Genomic DNA, 10423 nt, shown 5'->3' with positions numbered 1-10423 from the left:
TGCACAAAGTCTAGTTAGAATAACAAGTGTCCAATCTAGAAACATCCGGCACCATGCAGAATCAAGAGAAGACTACATCCAAATAGCCTAACCTAATGGAAGCGTCAAGGTGTAATTCTAGAACCTGAGACCTCGAAGTAAAGGCAAGATAAATACAACAACAAAGCCTAAAGCCTCGTATCTCACTAGGATAATCATCAAACAGTACTAGTGTACCCTGTCATGAAGACATTAAAAGTGTCTTCTATTCTATACGCATGCCAGCAGCAAATATAATACATTTACAGTTTCCATCCGAGGAAATAATTATTCAGATAAAAACGTGTCAATTAGTGAACGAAAAACTGCCAATAAGGTTAATGAACTCAAAGATTATCGAAGTTAATTATGTTGTCATTGTACCAATGAATCTCTGAAGATTTGCTCCCAGAATCCACCTTCATATCGGAGTGAGAACTCCCCAAGCCGCTCTCTAATGACTCTGCAAGATCCATCCCCCACAACCCTAGCCTGCATATTGTCTTGTAGGTCTGATAACAGGTTACTCGCATGCCATCTGATACCAATTCCTTCAAGGCTCCATCAACTTCTTTACTATTCATTACATCAAGAAACTGTTTTGATAAACTAGGCTGCCAGAATACAACAATGGCACAACTCTTATCCACCAATTTAACATCGAATTCTCCCAAAAATATATCATGGGATGCATGGAGTAGACTCTTCAACATCCCTGCCGTCGTCCCAAATTTGAATCCCCATAGGAAAACCACATTGTCAATGCTAACTTTCCTAGTATTTTTGGCCCATATACTGATATCCTCATTAACTGGTGACTCTTGGATATCGGCTGCTGCACATGGATGAAATACATTGGCATAGTCTTCGAGCTCAGCTGCCAAATGCTTACTGCCGGACTCATTAACATATGGGGAAACTTTCAATATTGAGCAAAGTTTCATAAATAAATAGCATAGCCTTAATGCATTAATTCCATGGCTCTTGCCTTCATTTGTTGTACCTATAAAAGCAAAAATGAAAATGAAAGAAAATGAGGTACCACTTACCAGTCACTGATTAATATAGCCATCTATATATAAAATAGGATAAAAGAAACACCTCTTAAAGTTGAGAAATTGAGTATGCAATTTGTTAAGTACTAAACATGAATCTTTCTACCAGAATAACATAACCTTTAAACCTTAGTGCTCAAAATCCATAAATCTTGTCTTCACTCACTGTACCTGTATGAGCCCACAAAATGAAGGGATAGAAGGGGAGAAAATGAAGCTTAAAAATGGTTTTGGCCCCTTTAAATAGTGAATATTGGCATTGGTTACTCTAAATTCAGTTTGGTTTCAAACTTTGGTGCGATACACTATCATTTCCTCAAGTATAGTGGGGATACCACACTCAAGCTAGTTGTTAAGGGGAGAGAAGAATTCTCCTTGAATATAACAGCAAGTGCATAATGCTTGATGTTGGGCTTTGGGCATCCCAATCTATCCAAGTCCTTATCATGATCCCCTGATGTTAGCACTTCCATTAACTGATGACAAAGATAGTGAAAATCCAAGTCACACATGCTAAGCCTACCTCCATAGTCCACATGGTATCCAAAGTGTTCTCCCAACTCCACTCCCTCATAAATATTTAAAAAAAGCTAAAAGATAAAGGGATTCTTCCAAGGGTGGGTAAACATCCCCTAGGTTCCTCAAGCAACAAGATAATTTCTTATGAATCCTTAAAACTGAATGTTCAACCATGAGATGCGCATGTTTCTTTCTAAGTGCCATAAAATGAAGCAGGTGCTCAAAACTATTGCAAGGTGCTCCATAGACTGTGATAATATAGACATTGCCTTCCCAATAACTACCAATGATAATGTCACTTACAACAGTCCATGAAAATTTTATGGTACTTCTGACAAGGATAGTAGGGTCTATTACCTCACTAATAGTGTCAGCCATGGTAAGCTTTAGATCCGGCCCAAGAAATTCAGCATTGACTTCAGAAGTATGGTGATCAATCCTTACTACTCTTGAATGTTATTGGGTTTATTGCATTCTTAGCGCACCATCTTCCCAAAAGCCCAATTAAGCCCAAACTTACAAGTAGCTTTTGATTACTATCTTGATAGTTGATACAAAGGAGAGAGACATTGGGAAAGACTTCAAAGCAATTTCAGTACCTCCAAAAAGAAAGGATGGGGCAGAAACATCTCTACTGTCCCAATATAGGAATAAAACACAAAACTAGGGGGTTCAATGCCTCCCATATGCAAAGCTAACTCAATAAATCACACAGTCCCTTTTAAAGTCATCACGTATAATGTTTGAACCTTCATATGCAAAACAAAGCAGTAGAAACAAAATTAATAGGACCACACTCAGATGAGTTCATGATTCTCCTCTAGCCTCACCAGGAGAACTTTCAGTTACTGGTGGAGTCCATCTTCTATTAGATTACGTTCTTAAGAGACAGAAAGTTTGAATTCTCCAACTTGGAGAGGCATCAGATGGCATTGTTGGCTACTAAATTCAAGCCAAATTTTTTAAGTTGAAATCAACGCTGTGTCATCCTTGTTCTCCCCATTTGCATCACCAAATGAAGCTTAGGTGTAGCTTTCCTAGTAGCATGACCAATATAAAAAATTACAAGAAGCCAATGAGTCCCACCTGAAGTACCACCCTCTCTATCTCAGGGTATATAGATGAGCACTAGCAAGAATAAAATCTAGAAGATCTCATGGATGAAAGGTTTAAGATCTCTGCCAAAACAATCTTCAACAACTGAAAATTTCTATGGTTTTTTTCTTAACTCATTTACTCCTTAAAAGCCGTATTCCTCCTCTTTACGAGCATCGGTCTATTTCATTGAATCAAATAAATACTCAGCCATGAACCTCTTGTCTTCCTCAGTAAGTTGCTTACATACTTACCATGGGTGGAAGGGGTGACAAAACAAACACGAAAAACAACACTTAACCCTATGGCAATGCTATTGTCTTCCCCATAATCATGTTTCAATCAAAGACGAAGCAAAACATGGAGTAGGAAAATATATGCATCTTTAAAGGAGGAAAACCATTAAGAGATAATATGAATATATATCTTGACAAGCATGCAAGTTGCAAAGGAATGACCATATCACTTTCCATACTATTATTAAGATAAAATGGATAAAACCATCCAATAAGCATGCTTTTGTTGCATGTGAGACTAAAATGTTATAGACTAACTGACCTTGGTCCGGAATTTTCACATCAACAGGTGCAAAGAAATGATTATTCAAGTAGGATATAGCACTAGGTATGTTGGCCACTTTTCTCTTGGTTCCAATTACCCTTATCAAATAATTTACGTCAAGTACTTTGGGGAAAACCGTGCACATGGAGCTCACAAATTCATCTACTTCAGGTGGAAGTGGCGCAATGAATTTTGAATGAATAAGTGTACAATCTACAAAAACCAATAGAAAGTTAATAAACTATAAAATGAAGTAGATAGACCGGGGAAGTACACTAGAATTAAAGTTGAGAAATTTCCATTTAAGAGATACACCATTAAGGCTATTGTGGGAGATAACAGGTTTCTGTGAAGCAGAAATCAAGTCGATCACCTCTCGAAAACCACGAATTTTCTTTGTCTCCTCCTCTTCAGCATTTTGAAGCTCTCTCTGCATTGTAAAAACATTATTACTTAATGATGTGACCTTAACAAGGCAAAAGAATAGAGATGAATCATTTAATTACCTCCAAGAAATCCTTATCTTCTTTTGAATTTGCCAAAACAACACGTATAGCCTGGGTGGATCCACTCTTTGCAGGGATTATCAAAGGAAGAAGGTCATCTGAAATTTCTGCCAACATCTGCAGAAGATCCAAAGTACAAAAGAACAGAAAGAAAAGTATACGAGTCAGTTAAAGAAGATTGTATTATTCAAGTTGGAATAATTAAGAATTTATTAGCCCATTATACCTCCACAATTAGCTGCACTTGACGTTCACTGCAAACATCTATAGTCAAGCAAGGTCTTGATCTTAATTGTTCACTGCCCCGGACAATATTCCTAAGGGAGTTTATAAGCTCTTCTGCATAAAATTAGTGTTACAGAACAAAAGGATCTAACCAAAATGTTATTGTGAGAAGAATCTTGCAAAAGTTGCCATACCATCTTTGTTTCCACTTGTACCAGAGCTTTTACATGTCTTTCTCCAATGTTTAATCCGTGACTTAATCCTCTCAACAAAAACTGTATCAGCAACAGTAGAGATTGAAGAAGATTTCATCACACAAAAAGAAGGGAATGCAGTCCCACAACGAATTTTGGCCACTGACTCTTGCACCCGAGACAAGTATGATATGCCTGTCCCACAAATTAAAATGGATTATAGCTCATTGGGATATCAAGGTAAGTAAATAGGGCAGCATATCCTCAATTCACATAGCATAGCAAAGCATTGTTCATTCACATGTTCAATAGAGATTTTATACAATCTAGTATGGAGTTAATGGACTTTCTATCCGTGGACTATTAAAACCAAAAGAGAAGGGAAAAAAATGGTAAGAACCGGTATCGTAAACACACAGAGAATCATAAACTTCTTTGTATTATCACAGAACTGGTATTCCAGTGTAGGATCTCAGCTCTAAATCAGAAAACTGGATGTGATTACAAGGGTAGGATGCAGAAAGTAGAAAACAAAAAATGAAAACACACTCTTGGGCAGTAAGGGGCCCTTACCCTCGTTAGTCTAATATAACTAATATCACAGCCTTCCTTCCCCCGCCACATTCCCTCTGCTCTTTCTGTACTAGTTAGGTAACAACTCCTCTCTTGTCTCACCTTCCCTTCTATCACTCAGCTCTTCCTTTCTTTCTCTTCCTACCGTAACAAGCCATTCAAATTGCCACACAGGAGAACGAAAATGCAAGAACTTCAATAGAACCTCACCATCATTTATGCATGCATTGAAATCAAAACCTTGGCATGCCATAGATGCAAGGGACGAAGGCTGGCATGAAAAACTGTAAGAGGGCATCCCCATTCTCAGCTCATCTCTGGGAAACAACAGGAAATTATACCTGCACCATACCCAAATACCAAAACTTCATCTCTTAATTCCTTTTCAATCATTGTGAGCCATAAATTTAAAATTCAAAAAAAGAAAAAAAAAAATTATCCGAATCAGACACACAATCTTAATCAAGTACAAATTCACATTCACGCACAAATCACAACTCCCTGATCAAAATTCAACGCACAATCTTAATCAACTATATATTTTTTTCAGTGTTCTAATTTTGCGCTTATTCAATATATAACTCATTTTTTCAATCCTACTAAATGTTCTTCAAATACTACTACTATCAACGTTCTTCCTTGTAAGTTACTAACTTCGGTACTTTTCCATATTTCCTTAATTTAAAATTGGGCACTGATATGATTCAAAAAGGATACCAAAATAACAGTTTTACTATTTTAATTAATTAAAGAGAAAGAAGGCGGTTGCAAGCAAGTTACAGAAGGGAACTAACGGATGGGCGACGAGGGCGTTAGAGTCGGAGATGGAAAAAGGGCAGACAGCGAACTGGAGGAGCTGGAAGCGATGGGCGGAGAGGCTGGCCTTGAGGTAGGCAGTTTCCACCGTGTCGAATGGGAGGAGGCGGTGCCAGGAGGGCGGCGCGGGGGAGCCCGTCTTCTCCATGGATACGGCCACGAAGTCGGAATGCGCGATGTGCGCCTTAATCTCCTGGAGGGATTCAGGGAAGTTGGAGTTGTTGACCTGCTTCACTCTCCATCGTTTGGGGGAAGCGCTCGTGCAAAGGGAACGCCTCTGCTGCAAGAATAGTAGCTGAAACAGTGAAACCATCACAATAGTGTCGATGGGTTCTTCCACCTTCGGTTTGTATGTACCACTAAGTTTGAACTTTGCCACCTTGAATTGAAATAAGGCTACAAGCCTTTTCTTAGTATCAAGCTGTTCATAAACACAAAATTCATTCTTCTCCATGTTTTGAAACAAATAAAAGTTAATAATTTTAATTTTAGTGAAAATTTTAATTTTCACATTTATTCTGTTTATAAATCAGATTATTTTGGTCTAATTTTTAATTCTATTCTCATGGTTATAATTTTAAAAGTAAAAAAGTTTAAAATATCTTTACAAAAATATTCAATTTTTTAGTTAAAGACAAATTAATAAGAATTCAATTCTATCAAAATTATGTATTATTTTAAATTATAAATTTGAATGAAAACTAAAATTGAATTTTTTTAATAAAATTAAAATTATTTTTTAAAAAAAAAACTTTTCAAACACACTCTTAGTTTTAATTTTCAAGTTCAACATTATAAAAGGTAATTGTTAATTTCATAGTTTCTAAGGTAGCGTTTGAAAGAGAAATTGAGACTCAGAAACACAAATTGAAAGACAGAGACTAAAATAAATTTTAATATTGTGCTTGGTGTAAAGTGTACAGGTCTCAATCTCTTATTTGGTTTGAGAAAAAGTAGATACTAAAATATTTAAAATGACTAAAATGTCCTTATTAATTAAAAAAAGTAAATAGTCAAATTGGTCTTTGAAAGATCACGTGATCCTTAATTTGGTCATCGAAAGATTTTTTTAATCAAATCCACTCCCCAAAGATTTTAGTTTAGTCATTTTAGTCTTTCCGTCACTTTTCATGTTGGCGGCGTTAATAGAGGCTGACGTGACACGTTAAGTTACATGTCAGCACACCCATCTACATCCTAATTGGTAGTGAGCATGATGTCTTTATGAAATTTGGTCAAATTAGTCCTTAAGTGACAAACTCTAATCCCAAAATATTTAATCAACTAGAACAAAATCCTAACTCCAAAATCGATTTTCAGTTCCAGCAAAAAAAAAAAAAAAAACCAATAAAAAATAGAATTTAACAATGGTACAATCCTAAAAAGATGTTCATTAACAGAAATGAAGGTTCTTGATAGCCTAGAAAAGGGAGTTGAATCTATGGTCTTCTTTTAAATTTGATTAATTAATCCCCAAACCAGAAAATAAAACCTTGCTTCTATTCAGACTGCGAGATTAATTATGCAGGAGACAATTTTATTTTGTCTCATAGCACGTGAAAATAGAATCAGAGTAAGGAAGAAGAAGATAACACAGCCATGTATCTTGGTTCAGCCCTTGCGCAATGCTCTATATTCAGTCTCTACCACAACAGTGGTAGAATTTTTACTATCTTTTCAAGTATTACATATACCAATTTCCAAGAATTCAACCTAATCCTATTAGGGACAAACCAAGCTTTTACCTAAGCTTGACTTAGCTAGGTTCACTTTCTAAACTCTCAACACACTAAGTGCTCACCAAACTTAACAAGGAATACCTCACAGGTACATGATATAAAACAAAAATATAATCAAAAGAGATAAGACATAAATCTTGGCTTTTCTCTCCAAGTACCTCTATTTATCTTTTATCCCAATGGCTTTTTCTTAATGCCTCACTTAAATGCCTTTTACCACTGAATAAAAACAAAGAAAGATACAACATACAAATTGAATATTCAAAGATAAACCATGAAAGAGATGATGTAGAACAACTCTGAAGCTATAAGATGAACCAGATTCAACACTGTCACATGTAGCTCTCCATTTGGTAGAATATTTTTTTGATGTAGAAACACTGTCCAAAATGTTGAGCAAGAACAGTAGAGAAGCTCTCAATGAAATTCAAACTCTGGTTCACTCTCCTTGAACAAAATTGAAGTTAATTTTCCTTTTTGTATAGAGTTATGTTTTCACTGTTAGGGTTTGCTTCCCAAAGTCAACTCCTTGAATCTTGAACCAGCTGAAGTCTCCCTTTCTTTTTCTTCCATCAAACCAAAAAATTAGGGATTAGATATCAAAATTAAGCACAACAAAAGAAAGATGAGCAACTTGCTTCCTTAATGAATTTTTCAAATCCAAATCCTTAATATAGTACTTTGGCTCCAAGTTTCAATATTAGCCATTGATTCATAGCAGATTAAAGTAACCTCCACTTTTTTTATGTTACCCCAAAATGGTTGTGCAGAGAGGAAGGTAAAATCAACAAGTAATTAACTTGCATGTTTAGGAAATATTTTACCTTTTTCTTCTGATTTAGCTTGACTTGAACATTGTACTTTCGGCTCTAATTTTGATTTGACATAGCCACCAGAATTTTGCTTTTCCTTTCTTCCTCTTTGGTGTTTATGAGAAAATGATTTTTTCTTTTTTCTTTGTGTCATACCTGACACACCATAACACCACCATCAGTTAGATGCTATTCTTTTCATCAAGGCAATGGATTGGATTGAAAGCTTAGTCCAAGTAGCTAGGGTTTAAGTGCTTGGTTCTATTGTTTTGGGCTGCACACTAATACTTGGTCCTGTAACACTAAATGACATATCACAATACTTTTGGGCTATCAACCCTTACAATTATGTTTTTCATCACAAAAAATGTTATTATTGTTTATTAAACTCAACAATCTCTTCCTTGATGACAAACATCATTTAACATGGAAATAAAGGGAATGGAATAACAAATTTATATTAGAGACTTCCGTTTGATGATTCCAATTCAAATATGATCTGTTTCTCCTTTCTCTCATAGGAGATACTCCCCTTAATGTGGTCTTCTTCAGAAACAACACACATGTTATACTGGCATACAATCAGAAGTTCAGCAACACATATAAGAGAATATCATTAAACATGAGTAACTTAATCATCAAAGCATAATATCAATTAGCAAATTTCATTTGTCTCAATCTCTCATAATTATCCATATTCCTCTGTTCCTCTACACTACTCTCCCTTTTGTCATCAATGGAGGAAGTGTATTCCAGTTTAGACCTGCAAGAAATAGGTTAGACTCCAAAGATAACATAACCACAAATGAAGTAAGTGTTTAATTAAAGGATACAGTTATCCAGAGAACAAAAGGAACAGTAGCTAAAAATAAATTCTCTCATAAAACTAAGTGCAACAGAAATAAAAATCTTCAACATGAGACATCCCTAGGCATCTGAGCCTTCATCCTCAGTATATAGTGGCTCCTCTTGATCAGTTGTCATGGTGTCATCTTCATGAATGATGTCTACATACTTCAGAAGAACTGCAACTCTATCTCTTAACTTGCGCAAGGCATTTTCATTCCGAATGGCAAGCTTTCTCTCTTGTTGGCTTGTGGATATGAGATGATTGGACAAATTGACAAATTCTTGCAGAACATCCTTTACAACTCCGTACACAAGGGATTTGTGTCCAGTAGAGGCTGATGTTCCAGTAATGGAGTGAGGGGGAATGTCACAAGCTCTTCTTCTTCATCATCAATGACCACTCTTTCAGATTTGATAGGTCCTTTTTTTGTTGTTTCACTGCATCACCTCCTTTTAGGTAAGAGTTTCGATTTTCAAGTGTCTCATTGGATAGGTCAACACCAAAAAAAAATCAAAGAAACATGTTAAAAATATGCCATAAGGAAGTGACACATTCTTATCACTCTTTATACAGTCATACATATGCCTCATCATCAAATAAGTAAAGGAAATTTCAATTTTCATAATAATAGCATACAATATTAATGTGCCACAAAATGAAACCCTTTGATATGAACCGCTTTGAGGAAGGATTATGTGGTTTACAATGCGATGAAGTTGTGCATGGATAGGACCTAAAGCCTTATGGGTAGGAATAAGACCATCAATGAGAGAAATATTTTTACAAACAGAAGCTAGGACATCTTGGTATGAGAGACCTAATCCTTCATCCCATTTTTTCGAAGTGTATGCATTAACACCAACATCAGAACACCCTAGAACTTCACTGATAGTTTTACTGTTCAGATTTAATTCACGCCCTTTGACATAAGAATGAACATTTTCATCGTAATAAGTCATGTTAGCATAGAATTCATGGACAAAGTCAGGGTAGACAGGCTTTTCTATTTTAAAAAGATGATTCTAGTCCAAGAATACTATATTTTTCACAAAGTCAAGACATTTTTTTCTTAACCAGGCAAATCAGCAAGATAGGTAGAGCATAAAGGACTATGAACAAAAACTTTCTTATAAAACTCAAAGTTTATAGCAGAGGAAAAATGAAGAGGGTTGAAATGAGAGTGAGACATGTTTGCAAAGTAAGATTTAAAAGCAAAAGGGTTAATATTTAGGGGTTATTTGACTGAGCAAAGAGGGATGCGAGAGTTACCTCTCTGAGAACGTTGAGGAACAGACTTAGTTTTGGATCTTGGAGGATCACGAGGCTCTTCTTTGGTCACTTGACGTTTTCTCTTTGAAGCACTGGGATGAGAAGGAGCACTAGATGGTTCGGCTACCTGAGAAAAAGAGGGACGACGTGTCGTAGTCTTGGTGTGAGCCATCGGTTCAGAGTGAGGAGGA

At 36.0% G+C, this 10423-nt stretch overlaps 1 protein-coding gene across 2 annotated transcripts; it reads right to left on the bottom strand.

Moving 5' to 3' along the window:
- Positions 1 to 6016, bottom strand: LOC107630224 (Polynucleotidyl transferase, ribonuclease H-like superfamily protein). 2 transcript variants are annotated; one of them, XM_016333308.3, is made up of 8 exons: positions 5541 to 6016; positions 4957 to 5087; positions 4174 to 4368; positions 3981 to 4093; positions 3755 to 3871; positions 3564 to 3678; positions 3246 to 3461; positions 1 to 1021 (listed from the first exon to the last, which is right to left on the bottom strand). In XM_016333308.3, the coding sequence occupies exons 1-8, from the start codon at positions 6014 to 6016 to the stop codon at positions 366 to 368; spliced, it is 2019 nt and encodes a 672-aa protein (XP_016188794.2). In that variant the 3' UTR covers positions 1 to 365. The 2 variants fall into 2 exon arrangements, with proteins under 2 accessions (XP_016188794.2, XP_020974304.1); XM_021118645.2 differs by having other exon boundaries at positions 154 to 1021; positions 3981 to 4090; positions 5541 to 5959.
- Positions 6017 to 10423: the final 4407 nt, after the last annotated feature.

The sequence above is a fragment of the Arachis ipaensis genome, chromosome B3, assembly GCF_059453495.1.
Source record: "Arachis ipaensis isolate K30076 ecotype BB chromosome B3, ASM5945349v1, whole genome shotgun sequence".
NCBI lineage: Eukaryota > Viridiplantae > Streptophyta > Magnoliopsida > Fabales > Fabaceae > Arachis > Arachis ipaensis.
The sequence above is the reverse complement of the archived record's forward strand: the minus strand, read 5'-3'. Positions and strand labels throughout refer to the sequence as shown.

What these genes read in the sequence shown, in the direction of transcription:
- LOC107630224 (XM_016333308.3), bottom strand. Translation starts at nt 6,016, where the DNA reads ATGGAGAAGAATGAATTTTGTGTTTATGAACAGCTTGATACTAAGAAA. An exon ending in CAATGCATGCATAAATGATG is followed by an intron (nt 4,369 to 4,956) that starts GTGAGGTTCTAT and finishes TTTGTGGGACAG; the next exon opens with GCATATCATACTTGTCTCGG. An exon ending in AAGTGCAGCTAATTGTGGAG is followed by an intron (nt 3,872 to 3,980) that starts GTATAATGGGCT and finishes GATCTTCTGCAG; the next exon opens with ATGTTGGCAGAAATTTCAGA.